We start from the raw sequence: 27,984 nt of genomic DNA, 5'->3' as shown, positions 1-27,984 counted from the left end.
TCAGGTGTAAAACTGGAAACACGTAAAGGATCCTAAGCACGGACTGTCATGAAATTACACAGAAAGGTTCTCACCTAAACAACATGACAGAGGACAAATGTGAGGAGGATTATCAATAACAGTGTGAGTGTGGGAAAATCTAGATCTCTGAAAGGTGAACCAGGTCTGGCTGCATGTGCTAAGCGATGGCAGTCAATTAAGAGTCAGTTAAATTTGGGATAGCATCCAATGAGAGTAGATTTGAGAGTAGATTCCCAGGAGATGTATTAAATAGAAAGTCCAACAATATACGAATATATTTCAAGTTATTGCGGGAGAGGTGTCTATTGGACATTTCAAGGTCTAAAAGCTAAGTTAATCCAGGGGTTAAAGAGTCCTCCAAACATAGGGAAAGTCTGTGATGACAAACAGGATCTTAAATAAATCTCTAACATGTAGGAGATGCTGAAGATGGAATATGAGACTACACAACCTGATAAAATTAGACTCTGCAGCTGTAGCAAGATCTTCAGCGTATGGCTATAATTTTATGTAGGACTGCACAATTACGTAGCAGTGGAAGTGTCACAGCAGAGAAAGTGAAGTCAGTTTGTATCTGGAAGAAAATAACTCAGATCAGAAAACCGGAGATTTGAAACCAGGACCTGTATATTATGTTGCATCCATGTTATCTGGTGCCTTGTTTGAATCCTCCTGGAATTGGTTTGGGTTTTATTTGCTGCCCTGCTCGAACCATGTAGTGCACTGAAAAGCGCTCTGCATATTAATACTTTCTTTTTTAATTCTGACTTCATTCTCGCTCCTTTCTGCACCTCTGAATCGATGCCCACGTTCAGAGAGAGTTCGAGCCACCAGAGCTTTGCAGGTGGGATTAAAAATCAGCTTCTTGTGGGCAGAGCCAGAATGGCACCAAATAAAAGCTAACAGAAAATGAAATTGGGGGAACAAATATGCTTGTTACTACTTACTGGGAATGGCAAAACACAGTAAACCCATAAAGGATTCCAATCTACGGAGCTCAAAGTTGCCTCAAAGTCCGGTTCAGTAAGTTTTTTAAAGTTTGTCCTTGGCACAGAGTTTAGTTTTGTGTCATGAGTTGGCGCATTGCTGCATATTTATTTGGTTTAGAAAAGTCCTTTCATTGGAACCCACGGTGTTACATCACTAAAGCTAAACTTGTGAAATATGCCTTAAGTGACAATATCAGCTGCAGTTATGACTTAAACTTAACTGAACAAGATATATTTTGTATTAATTTGAGTTTTTCTTTTTTTTTGTTAATTTGCAAAAGTCCAAGTTTCTAGATTGTGGGACTGTGATTTACCAGATGGTCTTCAGTCCACCCTGTACCTGTGGTCATGATCCCTGAGCACTGACAGAAATGTTCAGACTAAGCGTCTGAAATGAGCTTCTGGTCGGTGCATTTTGCGGTATTAAAAATGTGCTTTTAAGACCACAAACTAAATATGGAAAAACATCTTCATTTGAGTTGTTTCTGATCATTACTTTAAGTCTCTCGAAGACCTTAAGAGATTCCAGGAAGAGCTTGGATATGTTGCTTCAAGGAAACATCTAGACTGATCTGGTCAGCCTGCTGCCACCGTGACCTGGCCTCGGATAAAAATGGATGCACGGAAAGACTGACGTACAACCTTCTAGGATCAGGGCTGCTTAACTCCTTCCGAAAAGAGTCCTTACTCCTGGTTTTAAACATAGTAAAACAACACTCTGGAAGGAGCCATGAATGTTTTACTGCCCATGTAGCATTTCCAGGCTGACTCACTTTAAAACAAACTATGGACTATCACAAAATTATTGTACCATATAATAGTATAGGAGTATTATCAATAAAAAATGAAAGAAATCCAAAGCTATTAAAGGCTGGCAATGTCAAAGAAAAGCAGAATAATGTCCAGTGAGTGTATTTTTATTAACTTTCCTGAGTAGCCTTCAATAGAAACACCAACAATATAATCTTTACACAAGTTTGGACATTTCAAGATCTAAAAGACAAGTTTGCCCAGTTTGAACATTTAAAATGTTTGTGAGGACAAACATGCCGCTTAAATAAACCACACCTACGGAGAAAAGTTTGTTTTCCCAGTGCATCTACACCATTACCTTCACCTTTAATTTGATTAAACTCCACCTAACATTCCTGAAGCCAACACGGACAGAAAGAAATGAAGGTGAATTAGGCATTAAAGTGTTTTGATTTGGGACCCGAGTCACAGAATTTCTGCCACTTACTCCTGAGTTATTTTACACAGGCACAGGAGTGAAAGAGCTTCCTAGAACGCATCAACTTCTAACAGTGACCCTCTCTGCAGCGCCACAGCAGCAGTTAGCACTAATTCTGTTAATACACTGCAGCCGGTAGCACTCATCAATCAAGGAGCATGTTGAGCGGCAGGTCAGGAAATGCTCGACTACGTTTCTGGTTTCATCTTTAATGGGAAACAATATCGGTTTAGGAGAGCGGGTCCACTCTGTGATTTGCCTCTAAGCTGCTCATTAATTACTGAGAGCATTAATCTGCGGGGCTTAATAGGCGATCAAGGGACTGCAACGCGAAGCAGCAGCATGTGACCGGCACACACCTAAAGCCTCTGTTAATCTACGAGCCCAGAGTCCGCCTCCACCCCGTTTAATTCTGACAGAAGTTTTTAGTTAAGAGACTAATCGAGTGAGTGGCGGCGGAAACTCGGGCGAGGTGCAGCGCTGGAACATAGCGGAGTACATTTACTTTAATACTTCCCATTAATTTGCCTGTATAAACTGGGCACTTCCACTTCCACTCCCAATGAGAGTGTTGGTACTTTAAGTTTAAATCTTATATACGGCTTATTGACCTTTTTGGACAGAGTGTAATTGAAGTAGAGTCTTGTAAACCAAAAAGGACTCTACGTCTTTAGATATATGCCACTCATACAGCCATTCATTTCATGTACTCAACGGCAGTTATAAGGTACTAGTAATTTACTTTAATGCATTTACTCCCTCAACTACACTGATGTGACAACATGAGGTCATATGCAAAACAAAAGAACTTTTGCAAATGCATGTCTGTCTTCTGAACTTTCACTTCACCTCCAGTTTATTTTAAACACCACACTTATTGTACGTCCAAGTAGGAAAGTCAGACTGTACGCACTGAATAAAAGATCGGAACACTTCCAAACTCAACCGCTAATGAGGATTAACATTTTGAGCATGAATCCAGCGTCTCTAAATAATTCATCCTTTGAAAGAACAAACTCATGCAACTCTGCAGTGTCTGTGCAAGGTCTCTTCATTCCTGAGATCTGGACCGTGGCCTTAAGGGATCAATAACTGTTTCATTTGGAATATTTAATTGAGTCTTACAAACCAAAAGGACTCTGCATCTTTAGATATGTGTCACTCATACAGCTACATCTCTAGTAATTCTCTTGAATGTAAGTACTTCTGCTCCTGCACTCCTGATTTTTATGTTGAGACTTCTGGACTTTTACTTCACCTACGGTGCATTTTAAATACCACACTTAATCATTTTGTGTCCCGGTAGGGAAGTCGGAGTGACATTTTGATCATGCATTCAAGGTAGTTAAATTGATCATTTGAAAGCATAAACTCATATAACTCTAAAGTGTCTGTGCAAGATGTCTTTATTCCTGAGGTCAGGACCGTGGCCTAAAGTCATAACTAAGCGTGTCTCTGTGAAAGCAAAGTGTAGGTCGATGATAGAGTGAAGAAAACACTACACTACACAAAGGTCTTTGCAACTAATTTGCAGATATATTTGTCCCTATTTTCCAAGTTAAAGCAACCGTAAAACTACGAAATAAATATGATCGGAAGAATGTAGCCTTTGTTTTTACAACAGACACTTAGTTATTCACAAGACAGAATGCAACACATTCACAATGAAGACTTTATTGATCCCTTGAGGCCACGGTCCTGATCTCACGAATAAAGACATCTTGCACTGAGCCAGGAGTAGTTTCATTTTGTCGCACAAAGGGATGCAGAAACTTTAGTACTGTTGTACCTTTGCATGTGTGTATGTGGTAGGTAACTTGCCACTGATGGCTAACCCCGTAGACCTTTTACTGTCTCCCTGTTTCCATGGCGATCCGTCCCCACTGATGGTCGCAGCAGGACATCAGAAAAACACAGTTAGAGACACCAGGGAGCCGGCATCTTCTGTGTACCTGTTTACCTGACGCACTCTCCCCATTAACACTCTGACATCACCCCACCGCACACAGCCTCTGTTCATTAGTTCCCATGATGCAACACTAACCTAGCAACCAGACCTGTGGCTAACTCCCCTGCTGCTTCCACGCTCTCGTTGGAAAGGTTCCCGGGGGTCACGGCCCCGCGCTTGCAACCCCTCCACGTTGGCCGGGCCATCTGTTCTGGAGACACCGGCTCGGAGCAGGCACAGCCCACCGGGAACAGCTGCCGGCGCTGGAGGAGGCGGCTAACCAGAGCCAGGACACGGCGGGAGGCGGCTTTGGCCGAGCCGCTTTTAGCCCGCGCGGCGCTGAAGCAGGCCGCCGCATCCTGTTCAGAACGGACGTTTCGAGCGGTGACTTTGATCTCGATAATCTCCCACGTGTCAGCCGCTGATGAAGTTCAGAGCCATTAAACTGTAATATTACTGTACTAGTACGTGGAAACATACGGTATCGTGAAGCAAACATTAAGAAAAAACAAAAATGTGAGATAAGGCTCATCAACTTTTCATCTTAAAGGTCAAGAAGTAGAACAAACAAAGAAACAGATCCCTACTGAGGTTATGTTATCCCTTCGTGCTGCCTTAATTGTCACAGCTGGAAACATCTGGGCAGATGCACCCACAAAACATAAACCTAATCACCAACCGGAGATTTAAACATAACAGAACGTCACAGATGAGACGGTGTCGTTTCATCACGTCGGAAAACTGAATCCATGCCACCGTGGGGTATTTTTTTTCCTCTCTGAAAGGAAATGCTTTTATATTTCAATTGCTTTTATATTTCATGCCAATAAAGCAAAGTGGGGCTGACAGAGAGGACAGTTTGACGGTTGATTCAAGCTGCAGTTTTAAGAGCCAAGAAACTCGAAACTCTGAAGAGAATACAGAGCAGTTCACCGCGCTGAATATTCATGATTGTAGTGATGCACGTGGCTTCTAACGGTACTGTTTGTTAAAGGTTACATGTCAGCAAATAAACCAATAACAGAGGCACAGACACTTAAGGGAAATGTGAACAGTTCACCTTCAGAAGACAGAAGCCTATTATTCATTCGAGGCTCAGTATGCGCAGTTATCTGGGAGATAAGTACGGAGTTACTGTGTGACTGTGACAGAAATACATAAACCTCCACACAAAACACAAAGCAGCTGTTCCTTAGTCTCCATATCTTGTCCTGTCCTAATTGACCTTCATGCAGAATAATAATAATTTAGTAAGTCAGGGTTATTAAATGAATCACAGCAGTTAACTTTGTCCCTAAAAGTAAATCCTAACAGGCTCCGCAGGGACCAACCAAACCTTCTCTCCAGATCCTTACGAATACAAAGACAACTGAAACCCAAATTTTAACCTTGTCAGTTTACCCTGAATCTTTTACACACCTGTGGACCTCGATACAAACCTTGAGTATTTCCTGGAACACCAGTGGCAACAATCATAGTGACCATGGGAACCTTTTACATCCTATACACCTATACTACCTACCTTTTAAACGACAAGCACGTCCTGAAACTCCAAACTGGTAACTACTTGAGTGGCACCTAGAAGATTCTAATTGGACATGGGTGGACCCATAAACCCTTCAAGTGATTTGCAGAACCCCTGCAGTGTTCTAAATGACCCTTTCAACCCCTCTAACTTTGAAACCTTGACTCAGGAGCTTCTTTAGTGTCCTGTAACACATTTACAGTGACCATGGGAGCACTTTTCACCTGTTCATGAATTCCTGGGCTTCCTAAAAGGCTTCTGTTCACCTATGACAACAATTAGTACTTCATGAAAGGTCTCTGGAATATGTGTCTCACGAAAATGACTTGCAGAACAAACTCTCTCCGCCCATCCAGAAGAGTCTTAATGAACACTGGTGTGTTCCTGTGAGACCCGTGAACCCTTTAAGCGATCCCTAGAAACCCTTCAATGTTCTCGTTGACCCTTGCAACCTCTTGAACATTGAAAATTAGGCTTGGAAGCTTCTTAATGAACCAGTTGACCTGTCTAACCTCTCTAGGGATCTTATGTATTTTCTAGGAGACCACTGGCAACAGTCTCAGCCGCCATGGGAACCTTTTCCACTCCTGGAAGATTGTGAATTGCATTCTTAAAATTCTTCTGTACACCTAGGAAAGACTAGCACTTGACACAGGAGACTCCTGAACCCTTTAAATAGTTCCTAGAACCACTGAAATTTTCTTTGCAACCCTTGAAGCCTCTCAATCATTGGAAATTAGACCAGGAAGATTCATTAGCAACCTGTTAGCCTCTGTAGTGTCCTGTAGTACTTTCTGGAGGTCCGCTGGCGACAGTCTTAGTGACCATGAGAACCCTTGTCACTCATGGAAGGTCATGTTTTGAGTTCCTAAAAGACTTTTAAATGACTTCCTAATATGTCTCTGGAATATTTGACTTCAAAAATGACTTGCAGAACCTCCTGAACCACAACATCTCTCACTCACTCTTTCAGTGACCCTTGAGACCTTCGACTGCCCACCTAGACGGTTCTTAATGAACACTAGTTGGTTCAGGAGACCCCCTGAACCCTTTAAGCAATTCCTAGAACCAGTGCAATGTTCTCAGTGACCCCTGAAACCTCTCGAACATTAAAAACTAGACCTGGAAGCTTCTTAAGCAACCCCGGAGCTTCTCTGTGACCCCTGAAACCTCGGTGAGGAAGGAAGAAAGTTTGGAATTGACAGAAGAAGAAAAAAAACACACTGTTTGTGTGTGCAGGACGGAAGGACACACATAAATATGCATCTATATCTCACTACAACACTGGCAAAATAATACAATCGTGGACACACCACAGCCGTGTTCGTGTGTGTGCTGCAGCTCTCAGCATCCTTGCTGTTGTACATCAGTCGAATGCTGGCCGAGCTCCGGTTTACAGCCACTGCCAAATACGAAAATACACACCCGTAAACACACACACCTCCTTCTGTAGTGTACAGCGGCCACCACAGATAAGCTCAAATAAACAACAGACCTGGAAAAATAAATCCACCTCCCTCCCTCCCTCCCTGGGGACGGGAGAGGGCATCCAAAGAACGCTGCCTGTTACTATAAAGCTTCTTGACATCACACACAAACACACGCATGCGTGCGCACACACAAACACACTCAGCGATACAAATAAGAAAGAGAGTGAGGTATAGTTCCACAGGGAGGAATCACCTCTTCTATCGCTCCACACACTCCTTTTATCTACTGGCTAATGAGGAGCAGATATATATATATATACACTCACACACACACACACACACTGAGAAACCTACAAATACGCACAAATGCACACTCACTCAAGGAGCTACATGCATGCACACACCTCCTCAGGACCATGGTTTCGTCAGACCGTCTCTCAGCGAGTGTCCCACTTCCAAAACTATGGACTGCTACTTACATCATTATGTAAGAGAGTGTGTATGTTAGTGTGTGTCTGTGTGTGTGAGTGTGTGTGTGTGGTTCATCCCAAAAAGGCTTTGAACACTCAGCCTCTTTCCTCAGCGTGAAGTGTTGTAACACTACTGCCTCTAATGAGTATGTGCATGTAGGGAGAGTGCGGGTAAGTGCATGTAGATAAAGACTGTGATTGTGTGTGTGTGTGTGTGTGAGTGCAACAACATCTCTATGATTAGTCAGTAAATGGAGTTTTTTTGCCGTGTAAGCAGTCACTTGCTCTTGTGCATGTTGATACTGCAAACACACAATCGTCCGTCACACTGATTAGTGAACACCACTGACCTCCCACTAAGGAATCTCCCGGAGGGGCCTCATAACTCCCCTAGAGACGACTCTGTCGGTTTCTACGCAGGGACTGAGAGGAGGATTTGCAGCTAAGATCCAGTTGTAGGAGTTGCAGTAACTTCTCTGTGATTCAGAAACCACCTGGACTCTTAATGGTTCTCTCTCATATCCTCTGATAAGGCATCCAAACCTTCCTTCTCAGTGACATTTCAACCTCAGAGATCTTCTCAGTCATCAAGTCTTACTTTTGGTACCTTCTTACTCAAATCCCACAACACCCTGACTTGCAAACCCAGCAGTTTTTAATTTCCTCCTGAAGGGACCACACACTTTCCACAAGAACTTCCTAATTATCACCTAGAGCCTTGCTTGGACTAAAAGTGATGGCCTCTCAAAAGTGAAGTCAAAGCACGTGGAACCTTCATGTTAGTGGAGGGGGGCTTGAGTCAAACTAAACCACCAGCATACTAGAATCAGTTTGGCAAATTGTTTTCTACGGTCTGTGGAGGAAACCTCTAGAACATCTTCAGCGACCCATTTATGAACACTTGTCACCCCTGAAGGATTGTTGTAACTTCTTCAATGAGCTACGGATCCTTCTGAATGAATTCCTTGAACTCTGAATCTTTTCAAGCCACCATTGTACCATGAAAACCTCAGAGGACAATCGCTGGAACATCCTCAGTCCCAGAGACACTGCTCAGAATCCAGGAACCTTGTGAAGGACTTAATTTAAAACCACAACACCTCTATGGCTTTTAGAAGAAGCCCAATGACCCAACCCTAACCTTCCTAGATGACTCTGAAGTTTATATCCTGATTGACCCCTAAAAGCTCCCTAGTGAACCCTTAGACCACCTCTACAAACTTTAGAATCTCCTCTGGGGTTCCACAAAACTTTATCTTGACTTTTTAAATTCCTGCAGCCCCCAAATCCCAGGACCTAGTGAAGATATCCTGATACTTGCACAAGTCAACATTGGAACTCCCTCAGGGAAACAGATGATTAGTCTCCAAAACAAGTCTTAATGTAAGTTCAACTTTGTGTATGTTATGGTGTCATTGTTGTATTTCTGTATTTCCCCCCTCCCCCATGAATCCATCAGTGTGATTACACAGATCTCTGAACTTCATTAATATTGAACATGTTGAGTTTATTTTTGCCGGAGTGCATCTGGAAATCCCAGAATCTATGGACGCGAATGCTTCATGAGTTTGAGAACAACTAAAAATAAAGTAAAGTTCCCAGAGAATACACTTCTGTCCTGGGAGTTTCTGACAGGCTGGAGGAGAACTCCTGCCCACCCCCCTCATCATTACCCACTGGAGAGACAAATAACAAGGAAAAGTGGGGGTGGGAGGGGTGGGGGGTGAGAAACAGGAACGGGATCCCCCAGGAGGAGTGAGGGGAGTCAGAGAGCGGAGGCCTCTTGTTGGGGAGCAGGAAGTCGGAGGAGGAGGCAGATGGAGGCGATGCGCTTCGCTGAGGAGAACACATGACCTCTCCCACTCTGCTCCTCGTTCTAAAAACTAAACTGTCGCTTCGAAGGTCACTTCCTCTTAACTCCTCTTCCCTCTTTGCATTATCAATGCATTAAAATACAATGAAATAATCTCACTAAAGGATATAAAAAGCATGCTTATATTGTGAAGTACTCGAAGGTTTACACAATGGGCAATAATCTCTATTTAATAATGCTTAGCTTTGATAACTGATGGAGTCTAATGGCTGTGGGTGCGTTTTATTCCTTTCATTTGTCCTGTGTTTTCTATCCTTCAATGCAAAACACTTAATTTTCCTTCCATTTAATGATGACTGGGATACAGTATCAGTGCCAAGGATAACTCACTGGTTCTTTTCGGTGCAATTGTAAGCTCATAATGGCCGGACTGAAGGCTAAGAGGATGCTGCTGAAGGACTTCACCTGCTTGATTCGGTGTAACTGAACCTCTCTCTTTTCTGAATCGCATCGAGGGACTGAGAGTCTTTTACAGAAAAGGCTGATTAAGGAGCGAGTCCATGGACATTTACAAGCCTCCATTGTTTATTCTGGTTGAAGTGGATAGTAGAGACACATTCTCGGCAGTGACACGACCTTGATCTGATCCGACTGTAAGACGTACTCTGCTACTCTGATCCTAGCGGCTCAGATAAGCATGTGTGCACTGAATGCTGGGATGTGCAAGAGCGAATCAATGGCTGCTAGCAGGAGAGTGAATCTAGGTCTGTGTGTGAAGATAAACCAAGATTAGTCTGGACTTATTCACTTGCATATGATGATTTTTTTTTTAAACAAAATGATGTTTGAGTCCAGTTTTTATAAACCTGACAAAACACGCTGATGGATTTAAGTGTTTCTGTGCAGTTTTATACGTCTGCTGTGTGCAATCACGGAGCGGTGAAATGTATTTTTGTCTGAAATGATCATGTAAATGGGATGAGCTGAGACTCAGAGCTGTGGCTGACGTCGGCCTGCATGCTGAACATTTTCTGTTTTCACAGTTTTATCTGGAAATCAAACCTTTGGCTGATTAAGAGCTGAGATAGAGGAACCTCACTGATGTTCTGCCCGTGTCTGGTGTGTGTGTTGTGCAGCGATTACTGCAGCTCTCAGACTGATGCAATCAGCAGATAAAGAGGTCGTACATGTGTGTGTGCATGTCAGTGTGTGTGTGTGTGTGTGTGTGTGTGTGTACCCATGTAGCATGTTTGCATGTGGTTTCATCCAGGGAGGGGAGTGCACCAAGCGCATACTTCATAAGTCAGCTTGTTATCTGGCAACATCGAGCTACAAATTCCTCCCTGTCAATCCTTCATTTTCATGTCTCTCCCCACTTTCTACCTTTCTCTTCACTTTGTTCTTTCTTTCCACTCTCCACCTCTCGCCACAAAACGCACACATGCAATCACATCCCACAAATGACACCCCCCCCTCCACCTTTCTTCCCGCTTCGCAGTTCTGTTTGGTTTCTTCCCTCTCCTCTTTCCAGTCCGTCCGTCACAGGCAGGAAGTGGGATGCATTAGCCGAGTGAAGACGGGCTGATGGCATTAACGTCCATTATCTGACCATTTGCAGGACGGAGAGCGGGATGAAAGAGGGCGGAGGAGGACTGAGACGATGGGGATCTCGCCTTGTCTCTGCTCTCAGCTGTGCAGAACAAACCGCAGGCTCTTTGAACACATGTTCGTGTCACTGCAGGGGTTCGGATGAGGGTGGAATTAGAATAGAAAAGGATTTTACTGTCAATCAAAGACGTCTCTACTGTGAGTGGCTCCTGACTAAACTACATGGATTCATCAGTCCTGGTGCTTTTTAAACTGTAAAATCTTAGCAGTGGAATAATCCACATTCGGGGCTCTAGTAAAAAGGTTTTGGACAATGAAACAGATCTATCATAGGAGTCTGGTAATATGAAGATGAGGAGGAAGAGAAATGGAGGTTTCCATCAAACAGGATTAATAACAGATAAAAATGAATAAACAGCAGTGTGAACGCTTTCTGGAGATATTTATCTTTCTCCTGGAATGTAATATTCTCATTGCCCTTCACCGGAGGCTACAGAGGCTCAGCTCACACTGGACCAGGTGTGTGTGCTTCACCTGGACAGGTTATTACAGCACTAACACACATAGAAACCAATCACACTCTTCTTTTTTCAAATTAAATCTGGATCACAGTTGGCAGGTCAATAAGAGAAAAGCTCATTCCAGCCAGAAAGAGGAGAAGTTATGACAAGTTCCGATGGTTATAAAATGATGATTTACTGAATCCAGAAGACAGGAAGAGTCTGAGAAACACCAAAGTTGTTGCAATTCGTCTGAGGAACGTAAATCTTAATTCTTATCAGAGTATGAGTCTGGTTGCACTTTATCTGGATTTAATTATGGCGCCGGTTTTAACCGACACAAGAAAATGTAATATCTCAGAAAGCAATAGGAGGAGTCCTCCGACCAGAGATCTTTGCTGCAGTATAATCACTTTCCAATAGAGAGACTCCAGACCAACTTTACCAATTTTAGACACTGTTAATAGGCACCTCAGGAAAAGTCGAGGTATTATCACAATTGGTAAGATCTAGTTAGCAATTAGCTCCCAACAGAGAGACTCTAGACCGACTTTCTGCAAAAACTAGACGAAGAAGAAGACGAACTTACAATCACTTATCCTGCATATAATAGATTCATAATTCCAAATATCAAAAATTCTAATTAACAGCACTGGAATCTACTGGCTATGCATTAACATCCTTTCAAACTGTTCTTCTTCAGAGTCAGATGTCACCCTCTTACTGTAGACTCTCTCACACACATCCACCCATGCTTACTCAAGCATTATATTGTATAAAAATACTTGAATACTGTGAAGGTGAACAAGATCATTATCATTTTGAAGATGTAGCACAAGCATGCGTGCAGCTTCCTGAGAGGCCTGGTTCACAGCCGTAAAGAGTGTAAATGGACCAGTGGGTCTGCGGTGAACCTGAACATGTGAACACTGTGCTGCATGGCAAGAGCGTTCATTTTACATGTGGATTATGTCCAGATTATGTTACTATATGTGGATAATCCGCCTATAAAAGGAGGTGGGAGAGCAAACAAGATGCATTAACAACAGCCTGAAATCACTCAAACCATTTGAGCAGAATGGTTCTGGTCACATGTGATTTAAGTGCATCCATCTCTGCGTGCAACAAGCAGCTCTCAGCGTGTAGCGTGACAGGTTTCTATCTGGGACCCGCCTGTTAAACCACATCAGCTCCACATCTGATACGAGAGTGGACGGCTGTAGGAGACATTAGGATTCTGGTGACTTGACCCTAAAGACAGGAAGCTGCCATTAAGGTGTTTTAATTTAATTTGTACATGAACAAAGTAACAGGAGACGCATTAAATCGTTCAGGACAGTGTAGTAAAATAATGCAACGGGCGTGTTCGAGGCCGGTCAGTCTGTTCCTGCAGCTCTTCATCAATCTGTCTGAAGCACTTGAGATCTGACCGATCGACAATCAGTCACACGGCTCAATGATCGATACAGGCTGCAGCAGAGGGTGACGCCAGGAAACAGGAGAACAAGAGAACCAACTCTTCAGACCTCATTTAAAAAAAAAAAAAAAAAAGTGCATGATTAACGAATTTATGTTGAACTTTGATTATGTCCGGTCGCATTCAATGTGGTCGAATTCTGCAGACATAAATCTAAATCTAATCTAAAGGAATGATCTTTGCACAGGTGTCAGGAATAAAAATGTCAAGAAGGGACACGCAAGTTCAGGGTTTTTAAAGTTGACACTGACCAGTCCACAGCGTGTTGTTAGATGGGACAGTGCAGCAGGTATTTCTCTGCAGCTAAAGGTCTGATCACTTTATCAAACAGCGGATGTGCAGCCTCCTTCTCTGTGTTACCACAGAAAATTTAGTGAAGTTGTTAACTGACTACTGTCCAGAGGATGTGCCTCTTTAGTTGTATTTCAGGACAAACATGTCACAAAGCTTGATAACCGCTGTCGGCAAACCAACTAGTCGACTACAACCCCGAGTGTGGAGAGGGCAAACGGAGCTTGGCTCAGATTATCGCAGCTATAAAGCTTTAAGTTTTGCACCAGGCCCAGAGAAGAAGAAAAAATAGAAAAAGAGAGAAAGAGTAAAGTGTATCTGTAGTGGTGTGTTAATCCCCAGAAGACCAGCTGTAATCTGCTGACCTCTCGTACAGCACACACACTTAAACACACACACACACACACACATGCTTCCTAGGGAAAATACCTGCAGCTAAAACATGTTTGACCATCAAAGTGGAAGATTGTACAACACCATCATCTTCTCACACACTGCAACACACACACACACAACATAACCCTGACCTCATTCCACTGTGTACGAGTAGATACAACCACTTACACACTCTCCTGCACTCTATCGCTATCACACACACACACACACACACACTGTAACACACACACACTAACACACTCTGGGTGGCAGTAGCCCGTGGGTGTGCGAGCAGCTGTGAATAATTGTGTTTACAGATGGTATATGTACGACCTGTGGGTTGAGGGAGAGACTTCTCAGCCTTACAAAAGAAGACAGCCATGACATTTAAGCTGAATCTCTTTCTGACTTTTATTCCTTTGCCAGTTTCGACTACTTCACCTCGGTTAGCTTAATTGCCGTAAGTGCTAACGAGGCGTTAACAGCCAAATCAGAACAATGAGCGGCGACATAAGTAAAATAAGATGGCGGCGTGTTTGGATGTGTGTGTCTAATGAATCGTTTGGCTCCGTGGAGTCGGTAAAAGAAGAAGTCGTCTATTTATACCACTGGGGGGGGGGGGGGCAGCAGCAGCTACTGTATGTCAAGATGTGAACGTGATATTAAAGGTGTGAGGTTTGTGTTTTCAGGGAATCGGAAGGTTTCGATAACAGCGAGCAGATGCCATAAATAAATTCATATATATATATATTACCCTAAGACAGAATTGTGTTTTCTTTGTTTAGATAATAGACTGATTGGTTCCATGTTTCTGGACGTTAAAGAAGATGCTGGGGTTATTTTACACAAGTATGGCTGATTTGGTTTCACATACACATTCTCCATCCTTCTTTGTTTTGTTGTGCCGTGGTCGTGATTTATGTTCTGACCAGTAAATTGTGCCTCTGCATGTCTGAGACGGCCTTTAAGATGCACTTTGCGGTGCAGGAGAAATGATTAGCAATTGTGCTAATGAGTAATGACGGCTCCAGCTAACTGCCAAGCGATGTGCAAGGCTGTTAATTGGTTAATATTAACTATAAATTGCACACAGTTTCTCAAGTGCTAACAAGGTATAGCTAACATAGCCTTACACCCAGTGACAGCTAATGCTAAAGGCCCATTCGCTCGCAAATTAGTTTCCTGCTAAACTGACTATAATTTCTGCAAGGTCAAAAAAAAAGAAACAAAAGCAACATATGAATGTTGTGAAGGTTGGCAACTGCTAACTAAAGCTAAATACAAGTGTAAGAGTGCTATGGTAGTAATTATAGTTGTAAAAATCCCACTATTTCTATGGAAAGGAGATGTTAATGAGCATTAGCGCGCATATATTATGATAGCACATGTTAATAGGATGCTAACATGATGCTAACACGATTCATACATTCCAGTAAAGTTGTTCAATGCAAAAATGCACATCATGTCACTGATATTATGAGGAACTCTCGTATCATCTACCAGGAGGCTAGGTGCTAGCCAAAACAGCTCGTTTACATTCATTCTCATTTTGATGTTTTAACATAAAAAAAAAGAATAAATGAAATAAAAACTTTACACTCCCAACCTCTAAGTCAACAAGCTAATGTCCAGATGAACTGCTGAACAGTTCCAAGTTGTTGCCTTAGCACGCTAGCATCATGAGAACAACCACCATATATGTAGCTATCCGGTTCAAAAGTGAAACAAACTGCATGTTTATGTGCATCAAGATAAAATAAAATAATTTTTCTGTTCCAAAAATGTTAATATCTAAATAGGCAGAGTTGTATAAATTAAACACAGTTCAAAAGGCTGAAAACACTACTGTGAGTTGTGTGTTCAGAGTACGCAGGGTCTTTGGCATCATTAGCATCCCTCAGCGCATCTCATTCGTGCTAACAGGCTACAGCTAATCGGCTACGACTGCTCCTCTCGCAGCCTGTTAGCATTATAAAGACGTTGTTGTTGTAAATGATAAAGAGGGAAAGACATATATAAAAAATAAATAAATAAATCAGCATGCTAAGGCAATGACAGGCTGACAAAATGCTAACTGGTGAAGACAGAGTACAGCGCTTTGTGTTAGCGTATTACCCGCTAGCCTCCCCCAGTGGATCCTTAAGTGGAGCTGATGGAAGGTTGGACTCGGTATGATTTACATAATTGGGATGTTAATTCGTTAAGCTGTGGGACTTGATTATGTTGCATATTGATTGTGTTGTGCTGCTGTGAGGTCACACACCTCTTTAACGAAGGTATACACAGCGCGGGGAATTGTGGGAATTTGATTAAACGTACCACGTTCCCGCTGACACGCCACATTTCGACACCCAGGGCAAATGTGTGGAATGAAAACAGTGGTAATGTGTGTGTGAAAGGCAGCGCTGTGTCAGGTGTCGAGTGCTTCGCTGCGTCTTCTCGTCTCCAGGTGTGAAGGATGGAGGTGAAAAGAGGAGAACAGGGAGGGGAAACTCCACCTGGTCTTACCGTTCTCCGGGTGCTCCATCTCGCCGATGCTGCCGTCGGGCGTGGTCCGCTCGTAGTGGTCCTCCGGCAGAGCCAGGGGCCCGATCCGAGGCCCCGAGGACGACTTGGAGCTGGGGGTCTCCGACTCCTCCAGGCCGCTGTCGTAGTAGCTGTGCTGGGACGCGTCCTGCAGATCCTGGGCCTGATTGGACGTGGAGAAGGTCACTCGGCGGTGGGGCAGCTGTGATTGGAGGAGAGAAAGGAGAAGGTTCAGTTTAGCTCCTCAAACAACTCAAGACCAATCTGACGCTTCAAGTTAAATTTAAGTTTTATTAGAGATCAGTTTGGGTTTGATCTGATGCAGCTTAAATGATTAAAGGCATCAAGTGGAAGGCAGACTATAAAAATAACCTTAAAGAATTCATTTAGACACTTTCATGGCCGTGCACTCAAAACGACTCATTTCCGTTTTCTCACTTTGATTCTGCAGCTCAAACCAGTCAGCTTCCATCTCGTCTCGTTTTGCATCGTCACTTTAACTCTTCGCAAGGTCCTCTCATTCACAAACCCGTCGGCTAGCCCGTCAACGCAACGCGGCCGCACAACACGTCAGTAAAAATATAACGGTGCACACTCAGTTTATTGCTACGGTTAGCGACAGATCAGCAGTTTTAGCAGCTGTCTGTTCTACTTTGTGCCGGGTTCTGGTGCTCCAGAAGGAAAAGATGCTGTGGCAGATCATGTAGATGGAGGTTTACAGTTTGTCCACAGGGATCGCTGAAGACAGAGCGACGTACCCACGAAAGCTTGGTACCTTTGCTCCCAATTTCGTTAAACTGTTCGTCTTCATGAAATCATCTGTGCTGCCGCTCAAACCAGTCAGTTTTCATCTCGTCTCATTTTGCATCTCTTTAACTATTCCCATGTTTTGTTTTGTTGTTTTGTTTGTTTTTTTCATTCACAAACCCACAGGCTAAGTTGTCGCTTCTACTTTGCGCCGGTTTCAGGTGCTCTGAAAGGAAAAGATTGCTTCGGGAGATCATGTATCTACATGAGATGTACAGTATCTCCACAGGCATCACTAGCGACGCAGCGATCTACCTACAAAAGCTTAGTACCATGTCCCCAATTTCTTTTAAACTGCTCATCTTTGCAAAATCACCTTTTAAAGAACATGCTATCAAGTCATTTCTACATTATTCCACACAATCAGAATCCGTAGGTCAGCTCAGAGGCTGCTGTACGATCGTGCAATTTGTTTCACAAAAGACAAAATCCGAAGCAAGTGCTTTTGTGCTGAATAACTTCCATCTGTGTCAGCGTCCAGGTCCGTTCTGACAATCACATACATCTGGATTTGTTTTTAGAAAGTACAGTTTAAACGTTTCATCTCACAAGAACATATTTAAAGTCCGAGGATGCAGAAAGACCTCGCTGTGCTCTAATAAGGAGTAATATTTATGCATGCAAAGGTCCTGCATATATTCCACACACATGCACTTCTATTAAATATTTCAAACAAGGTGCATCCTGGTGGGTTTAAGGTGCCAACCGTGAAGTTCCCTGGTCATTCATTACTATTCCACTCTTCTCTCTCCCCTGATAGACGGCCCTGCATAATATAAATGAAATGGTTTGCTTTGTAGCGATGTGTAGGCCTGCTGTATATTTTAATGTGAATAAGAGTTAATGTGAATAAGAGTTGAGAGAATTCCTCTTCCACAGACCGGTGTCTATCACGAGGCAGCAGGCTGAACGCACACACACACACACACACACACACACACACACACACACACACACACACACACACACACACACACACACACACACACACACACACACACACTTTACCACTGTGTTTATTGCGTTTTAAGGGGGCGGATAGAAACTGTCTTACTCGTGCGTTTGATGGTTTTGTAATTAAAACACAATCAGCCTTCTTATAGTTGTTATGGTACCGCAGGGACACTCGACACCCAAACACACACACCTAAACTCTCCCGATTCAACAAGCAACAAACACAATGCATGGTCAGACATTTCAATCACACACACACACACACACACCTGACCAGTCTGGGCTGATAAAGAGCAACATCCCTGGCTTGGCAGATACTCCGTCACCATGGCAACTGGTCCCGAACCAGTAAAACCAGCAGATTGGCGTTCATCACACAGAAACACAGCGGCGCTGAGCTCTTTCTCAAACCTTTATCTCGACCTTTTTTCCTCCACAAACAAGATGTAAAGCTTATTTATAATGTGATGACAAGATTATGTTCTTTAATGCGTTTTAAACTGTAAGTGCATATTTTGTGTATTTTTCTGTTTTTTAAGAACTATGCTGACTAACATCTTGCAGGGGGACTACCAATGTAAATCAGCCCTTGGGTGCAATTTGGTGCATTTACATTTTCTTTCCTTCTTTTCTTCACAAGGAATGTTCAATGACGTTCACTGTTCCTGCCTAAATAAATGAAATTTTAAGCAGCTTTTTTTGCAGGAGCGGTTTTGATAAAAGTGCTTCAGTAACCAGCTGGTTACAAGGCCTCACCTCAGTCTATAAAATATCTGTATTTGTTCAGCGATAAAAGGCGGAACGAACGCTGGGGTGATGGAAGCTGCAGAAAACTCAACCCACGTCAGAGCTGTCCTTTAAACCACGTGGACACGTTGTGCTGTCAAGTCATCAAATGCACAGATCCCGTAGTGCTTCAGGCGACAGGCTCCTCTTCCAGGTAAACACATTTAAATCCTGGACTCGTTGCAGATCTGTGTATTCACAGTTCCTGCCTTTGCCTCGCAGCAGAATCCCCAAAACTAGAGGCGTTCACTGAGGTCACCATTTGTATTTTTATACTGGCAGAAAGCCGGATAGATTATTTAAAGGTAGGGTTTCAATCCACCGTTTTCACTGCATCCATGTTTGACATCAGTACAAAAGAAATTGTGAATGGGAACCTTAAAATGAGACTTATCTGCTCAGATGTGACCAAAAACCAAGCTCTCCTGTAACGCTGAATGAATGTGACAGTTGACCTGACTAGTTTCACTGTGAGGTGACTTCTAACCTGTCCACTGCAGCCTTGAATAGGTCAACATTTCTAATTTGTCTCTCATCTAACCTTTACCTCCATGTCTTGGGGCTAAATTCATTTTTTATTTTTTTATCTTGTTGTTCCAAAAGGGTCATGCAACACAGTTCTGGTTTCTTGTGCTCCAACATATTCGGGTTCCTCAACATTGGATTAAGGGCTGATGCAGGTTTCATGGATCAGGATTTGAAACTGTGTGCAGTTAAAGATACTCACTCACTGATCCTGTGCTTTAAGATCCACAGGCCTCTTAAATGTCTTCACTCAGCGATAGGGCTGTTTAAACTACAATCACTGCTCATCCGTTAGACGCAAATAAAATACAGTATCATCAGCAAAATAACGTCACGCCTTCATTAGTTCACCCATATATTCTGCTGATACGTGTTGTTGCAGCTCGACTAATCAAAGCGCCGACATTTCTCTTTCTTTGAGAGGAGCCAAGAACTAATCACAGTTACAATCAGCTGCTTGTGTCATGTTGTGTTCTGATGCTATGGTGAGTTTACAGTCACTGCATACAGACAAAACATCAGATGTTTAGTTTTATAGTGCTTGATTTTAAAAAATCAATCGATGCAGCCCAAAAGTGATGACACAGTATATAAAAAGTTGATGTTTGAATTATACACAATAAAGTTAAATATAAATCTTGTGATTTTAGATGTAAATATCATTTAAAGGGACAGATACAAAACATATTCAGACCAGGGAGGAGAGGAAATTAATGCAACGCTTAATGTTGTCAGGTTTTTCTTATATTTTATAATAACTACACGTGGTAAAATATGGTCACATGGATGCAGGTTACATATAGAATGACAGATACCACCAGTATTCGACTTTGTTAGGGCAAGTTTCATCTTTACTGAGACTGGCTGCCTGCAAGCTTGGACAGACATCACCATTTGCTTGTTGGTCTGTGGTGTGAAGAGGACGTGTCGAGCTGAGAACATGCAAACAGAACAGTTTGCTCATTTTAAAGGAGACAGAAGTGGTCTTCAGTGTCCGTCTCAGAAATCCCAGAACAAATAGTTCAGAAAGTCTTCTTAGTCAAATGCTGGGATTTCGACGCCTACAGTCAAACAGGCATGTTTGGGAAAAGCTGCAGAGAAAAGTGTGGCTGTTTCCTGCTTCCTTTGTTGTATTTTCCGAGTGAGAATAAGGGATATACTCAAATGAAGCAGTTTAAATCGCCTCCACCCCCCCTCCCACCTGTCTGTCACCTCCAGCGACACACTCTGCAAGATCTCAGTTTTTTTTTTGTTTTTTTTTTGCTCTTTCTGTACTTTCTGCTTGTGTGTGTTTGTTTGCTGGAAATAGAAATGCAACCTCAGCACCATGGGAAAGTGGAGCAGATCAGAGGGGACGGATCTAAAGACCAACCAACTTCCAGAACAACCTCCACCTCAGCCTCCGCCCGCCACACCGCCAGCCGCCATCTTGCACATGATGCCCTCTGTTCCAGATTGCCGCCAGGTGGAGGACAAAATGGCCGCCTTCTGCCTGCCCAGGTGCACCCGTGTTCCTCGCTGCCCTATTTTTGGGTCTATTCTTGAACCTTGGACCTCAGAGAGGAACTTGCAGACCGCTGATGCTAATGAATTTAGAAGATCTGTTGGAACTTTTGTTCCAGGACTCAACCATGGAAAAGCTGTTGGGGATTAAAGTTGTGATGGTTTGAGCACTGTGAACGCACTCCTAAACCAGATGGTGTGAAGTGTACCAGAGCTTGTATGAAACACTTTTCCAGGAAAGAACTTTAGTTCAAAATGCCCCATCGTAACAGCAGATTTATAAATAATTCTACCTGATCAAACTGAATGGTCAAGGTGACGATGACGATGGTTCACACAAGATAAAACTCAGTGGTCTAGTCAAACAGCCTTAATTGATGACCTAATACAAGATGCTGACGAACTGATCTCAGGCAGTTAGCATTAGCTACCAAAACTAGCAAGTCTTGTGTTTACAAATGAGGAGGAAGGATGTGACATTTGAAGGAGCATCACTCTGATATTGATGCAGCCTCCATCACGGCCAGTACGCTAACTATGAAGTTAAAGAAGTCTGATCCAAGCACTTTACTAGTTAATGGATTAACATTTAGTCCATAGATGAAGTTCCTGGATGAATGAATCCTTCCTGTGTTTGCTACCTGTTGTACTTCTTCTGTCTCTATCCAGCCTTATAAATGATCAAGGGCAGCACAGCAGCTCATATACAACTCTGGAAACAGATATGTTGGACTGAATTAAGAGATCAGTGTCGATACAGGATGTTACATGGATTCACATTTCTGCTGCAGACAGAAGCTTCAGTAATCTGATCTAACGATAGAAAATCTATAAAATAAACATTGTCAGCTGCAGTTTGACTTAACCTTTAAATTAAAGTTGACACAAATGCAACGGCTAAAACTATGAAAGACTAAAAACCATTTTCATCAAAATTAACACAACTAAATCTATCATCATATCAGTTTGGAAAGGCTTGATTTTGATTGTAGCATCAAACTGCTTTTCCAAACTGATATGATGATAATTTACCATGTCAGTGTTAAACAGGGTTTTCAGTAAAAGTCACTGGTGTCTGGTCTGATGAGCACATTCAGTTTGACTGGAACCTAAACCCAGACACAGTTCAGTCAATGCAGGTTTTGAGGAATAATATTTGGCAAAATGGCAGAACATTGGTCAGATATTGGAATAAATTGACGAGGAATAATGAAACCACGGTACAAGCACAACGAGAGAACGTTTCACTATAAATAATTTATCACTGTTTTCACACTGGCCTCCGTCTCATGCCGTTAATATTCCCGCAGTTTGACCATTGATACATGCACGATGGGCACGAGTGTGTTCGTTAAATACACTGTGACCGTGATGAAGGTCGGTAATTAGGAGGCCAAGGAAAAATAGCTCATCACGGCTTCCATTGCTCCACAGCAAACTGTTAATGCTGCACTTTGATGGAAGTTTCTCATAATTCCTCCACTGAGCAGTATTCAGTCATCCGCAGGCGAAATGCACATATGCACATTTATGTAAAACAAGAGGCGCATGATGAACCGCTTTTCCTTGAATCCGTAATGACCGACCTTCATTATCATCGCGGGCTGAGGCAACGCCGAGGTCATGAATATGCTGCAGGATCCATCACGCAAGAAAATAAAAGCAGAGAAGCTCAAAATGGAGCTCAGGCGTAAGACGGCGTGGAAACAAAAGGACGGATTATTCTGGGACGGTTTTCCTGGAGATAAAGAAAAAGGAGGCAGAGGCCTACATACATATCTGATGAATGAGGAGAAGGACAAGGAGGAGGAGAAGGTGGTGGCAGATATCAGATAGAGGGAAGATTTAAGGTAGGAGGAAGAGGAGCGGGAGGAGAAGACCAGGAGGAAGAGGTAGAGGAAGGAAGAAAGGATCGAACAGAGGATGGATGAGGAGAAATTAGAAGATAAGAAGAAGACGAGCAGAAGAAAGATAAGGACAGGGTGGTGGAAAATAATGTGACGAAGAAGGAGAAAGGAGAAAATGACACAAAGATAGAGGAGCTAGGAGGAGGAGGAGGAGGAGCGTGAAGAAGAAAAAGAAGCAGAAGAAGGAGGAGCAGGAGCTGTGGATCCTCGTTCTCCTGCTGCTCCTCGTCCTATTGCAGGAGGTGAAAGAGGAGAAAGAAGAGGAGAAAGAAGAGGAGGAGGCGCGTTCACTGGGCCACATTGTTCAGAGATGATTAAAAACCAGCGAGAGGAGGAACGCAGGACGAGTCGCTGGCTGTTTGTCAGCCGAGACGTGGAGTGGGAGATAACTGAGGGAGTGTGAGGGAGAAAGGGAGGGAGGGGGGGGAGAGATCCTCATTACCTCCCTCTGTGGGAGATAAGAGTGTGTGAGGCTGCATTGTGCATGCTTATAAAAGTCGGTCCTTATCAAGTATGCACGCACACACACTCTCTGAGCAACACACCAACAACACACACTTATTAACGCGACACACTCGGCCCAGAACAAGAGATAATTCACCACAACTGTGTTAAATCTGACTGGAGAATGAATGAATGAATGAATGAATGAATGAATGAATGAATGAGAGATGAACATGAACACGTGGTCATGAAACGAACAGAAAGTTTTAAATGAGCTTATAAAGTTATTTAATCCTTTTTTTCCTCCAGTGCAGTTTCCACATCTCAGGTTCTATCACATCGTTCTCACTCTCGTGTCATTTTTGATGCAATACTTTTGTTTTGTTTTGTTTTTTTTGCTTTTTAAGAGCAGCAGTGATATATAGGAGTTATAGGAGTTATTCAGTCATTATTCATGATATTCATGAATGTCAGTTATGTAAATTCAGCCTCCACCACTTCAGCATTTTATCTAGCATTGGTTGGTATTTCTCCAAACTCTACTGATTAATAGTAGCAGTAGCAGTACACACACACACACACACACACACACACACAGTACTATGCAGGTGGTCATCATGTCAGTCCTCAGTCGTCCAGGTCATAAAGTTATGGCTGATACAGTAGCCAAATATCCACCACCTTTGATAAGACACATCTCAGCCCTGACGTCAGAGCTGATCCACACTAACGCTCCTTTGTTCGTCTATGATTCTCTAATAAAGTTTATGTGGGTTCGTTAAACGCTGCCTCTGCCTCTGCATGTGGCAGATAAAACGCTCAGAGCTCAGCCTGATCGAGTCTGATCGCTGATGATGGACATCGATCAGAGCGCTGCAGAGGTGCTGGAGCGCTGCACAAACAGCCGCTCTGTGTTCCCATGGAAAGTTTTTCCAAATGAAGACGCTGCACAAGGGAAATGAGCACAGACAGAGGCAGACTATGCAAAAGAGACCTGCATGTTTATGCTGTGTTTTTACGTGTGTGTGTGTGTGTGGCGTTCTGATAAGAACCTTTAAAATGTTTCCACAGTAAATGTTGCGTTCTTGGCTCGTCACAGCAGGGACAGCACACTGTATCCTTTTATTCTTTATCAGACCAGCACTAACACACCTGCACTTCCACGCATCAAATACAACTTAGAGTTTAAATTTGATACTTTATATTTAAGTTCAGTCGCCAACATTTTTGTCTTTATCTTTATATTTATATGTATTTACAGACCAACTTCCCCCCGTTCACAACATTTTAAGTCTGACACAAAATAGCACAGCGACATTCAGATCACTGCAGAAGCTCCAACTCTGAGAGCAGCATCAGGATCTCGAGCTGCATGAAAGCGGAGACACATGAAAGATGAAAAACTAGAAGGAAAATATTGGGGCGATCTCACAAATATCTGGAACTAACGTTAGCATTAGCTTTAGCTTTAGAGAAATATCGCTACATGAATTCATATTAGATCGAATCACTTGTGATACCAGCACTACTCTGCATAGACGTTTTACTCTTAGTAAAACGTAACCAGCTCGGAGGAGGAGGGACGACTTCAGTCTGATTGATTTCAGAAGCTTCTTCTTCTTCTTCTTCTTACAAGTTAACAATACACATTTCTATATAATCTGCCCCTTTACTCCAAGGGTAAAAAATATAGAATATACAATTCCATCGTACAAACAAAACAATGGGTTTGATAATCAAACTAACATGTTTCATTATATTTCCTTAACATACTGCATCTAATTGTTCTTTCTAAATGTAAATTCTGATTTGGATTCTTTGTCTTTTTTGTTCACATTGTTTCTTAAGTTTAGTCCTGAATCTTGTTTGTTCCTTTTAAGTTGTACTTGTTTTCTCTTTTTTTCAAGTCTTAATTAATGTTAGGTCCAGAGAGATTCTTTGTAGAGGTGCCACGTTTCAGCCTGGCTGCTCCTCACAGAGGGACGGGGACGTAGTGGACGTTCCCTGAGACGCTGTCCTCCTCCTCCTCCTCCTCCTCCTCCTCCTCCTCCTCCTCCTCCTCCTCCTCCTCCTCCAGAGGCAGCGCCACAGCAGACGACGTGTCTTCTTCAGACCTAATGCTCCCCCCAATAAAAAGATACTGTCCTACATTCAGGCCGTCACACTACCGCTTGAACTTTTGCTACGGTAAATCCTGGCAGTGCAAACCCCCCGTCCCCCCGTCCCCCGTCCCCCCCGTCCCCCGTCCCCCCCAACGCCTCGTGTCTCTGTCGAACAGAAACAAGCTGTATCGCTGCTTCTGTCACTCGGCATCGCTCTGCCTCGCTCAGATGAAACAGGTCAGCTGAGTCTCTCATCTGGTTCCCGGAGTTTTTTCGGCGTACGCCTGCATTCCTGTGCCCTGCAGGTGTGTGTGTGTGTGTGTGTGTGTGTGTGTGTGTGTGTGTGTGTGTGTGTGTGTGCGCTTTCACTGAGCCAGTAAATCTAGTGTTATACTGGCAGAGCACATGGAGCCATAACTCTGGAGAACATCACCTCCAGCTTCACACACACACAAGTCATGTCCTTAGGTACACTAGAGTGGTACACACACACACACACACACACACACACACACACACACACACACACACACAAAGCTGACAGTCCTGTCAGCATTGTGTGTGTGTTTGTGTGTGTGTGTGTGTTGTATTCAAAGCTGGCAGTGACAGAGATACTGACGCAGCAATCCAATGAACTCCGACGCGACACACACACACACATGCACACACACATCACATGCACACACACACATACGCAAACACACATGCACACACACACACATGCACACACACATCACATGCACACACACACACACACACACAAACACACACACACACACAGATCAGAGCAACGAACTTGAATAAATCTTCTTCAGCTCGTATTTTTCAATTTGCTGCCTCGCTGCCTCTCCCGCTCACACTCACCGACAAAAGTGAACGCAGCGCTGACGAGTGACGGACAAACAGGAAACCGACCCCCTCCCCCTCACCCTCACCCACTACCACCCCCCACCCCCCACCCCACCAGCGCTGCAGCTACGACAGACACCCCATAAAAAAATAAAATAAAACATAAAAACAAAACTGACCATTGTGCATTTTTCCCGTCGCGCCTGCCGTGCATTTATGACTTGCTGATGTATTCAGACTGTCACTCACGAGGGACGTTTCATATTTACTGATGCAGACCAGGAAATCAGTCATAGAAGCAAAAGCGCAATAAAATTATGGAGGGGGGGGGGGGTAAAATGCACCCATTTTGTTCACATGAACCCACACACACGTTTCCACAGCACTTCAGCATGTGGTCCACCAGGATCCATACTAAAGTTTTACATGTAGTTTAGACACACACCTTCCTGTTGAACTGAAAGTCTGAATGTGTGACAGGTTGTGTGTATTATATATAGTTTGTGTCAGTTTTCCTGCTGTGCTCTGAGCCGCTGCACTGAAATCTCATTTTGATGCAAATCTAAATGACAAAGTCTGTTTAAAATGTAAAAAAGTCTGAATGTAACCTTCTGGTTCTTAGAAAACCTGCTCTACCCACTGAGACACATTCACCTGTGAACCTTTTACCAAGTTACCGTCACATTTTAGCACATTTTGGTCATTCGTGATCTCTCTGCATTTATATACAAGCTTTGGGAAATTACGTTAATTACAATTCAGCGATATCTTCTCTTTCTTTAAACAATTTATTTGCACAGCGTTTGGTTTAAACCTGATTTTATTTCCTCTAGGAATGTGAATAATCTGAGGGTGTAGAGGTCATTTTGGTTTATTATGCGTCATGTAATTCAAGTCAAGTCAAAGTTTATTTCTAAAGCACATTTAAAAACAACCTAGGCTGAAGCAAAGTACTGCACAGAGATAAAAATGATGATACATACTAAATAATAATGAAATACAATAAAATATAAAGAATAAAATGATAAAAGGATTTTATAAAGTGTTAAAAAATGTTTTACAGTAGAAATAAACACCATGACAGCTCCTTTTAAGTGAAGTCAAAGCAAGTACAGCTCCCCCTGGTGGCTGGCTGCAGTATAGGTCATAAGGCCCGCCCCCTCCGTGTTAGTGGGCGGGGCTTTGGCTAAAAGTAAAGGCCCTCATTTGAGAAAAGTGCAAATGTAAGGTAATGGGTGGAGAAAGTGCCTCGCGTCATACATTTCCCATAATGCTTAGCGAGTGTGATGTATGCTGCAGGGGGAGGGGCCTATGAAGATTCCCTGAGCGTTTGGCCCTTGAGTTTCTCGTCAAGTATAAATGACGTAGCTAGAACCAACGGTTTTCTTCTTCTCGTAGCCCGAGGAGCGAGAACAATTCTCCTGGCTCCTCGTAGAGAATGTAACGAGCTTAAAACATGTCGGGTACAGAGTCTATACATTTGTCCCAATGATGGTTTCTGTCATTTTAGGTAGTTAATATAATGGTGACGTATGTTAAAGCGTCAGGGCTTCTTGTTGTAGTTATTTGAAGCTACAAAAACAGGATGTGACATCATGAATGTTGACAGTTGCCATTGACAACCGCTCAGATTGACCGATGGGAGGAGATGGAGACGTGTCGTCTGTTTTTTTCTACACTCTATGATGTTTGAGCCTGGTATAAAAAACATCTGTTCCATTCATACAGGAATGTTTATGATTTTATTTATTTTTCTCCAGGAAACATATGGCTGACATTGATTGGTTTTCTTCATATAGATTCATTCTACACGCTATGATTTACTCCTCAGCTGTTTTTAAAAAAAATAACTCAACAAGCAGCGACATTTCTGAACAGTCTTCTCATTTCACTGGAAATCCT

General features: G+C 43.0%; 1 protein-coding gene across 3 annotated transcripts in view; it reads right to left on the bottom strand.

Moving 5' to 3' along the window:
• LOC125007863 (protocadherin-1-like) overlaps positions 1-27,984 on the bottom strand; it is a 202,588-nt gene that overhangs the window by 79,738 nt on the left and 94,866 nt on the right. For all 3 annotated transcript variants that reach the window (XM_047584737.1, XM_047584739.1, XM_047584738.1), the window contains exon 4: positions 16,187-16,406. In XM_047584737.1, the coding sequence (XP_047440693.1) occupies positions 16,187-16,406 (220 nt within the window). The remainder of the gene's footprint in view (positions 1-16,186; positions 16,407-27,984) is intronic.

Source organism: Mugil cephalus, chromosome 5 (assembly GCF_022458985.1).
Source record: "Mugil cephalus isolate CIBA_MC_2020 chromosome 5, CIBA_Mcephalus_1.1, whole genome shotgun sequence".
NCBI classification, from domain to species: domain Eukaryota; kingdom Metazoa; phylum Chordata; class Actinopteri; order Mugiliformes; family Mugilidae; genus Mugil; species Mugil cephalus.
This window is presented reverse-complemented; position numbering and strand designations above follow the sequence as displayed.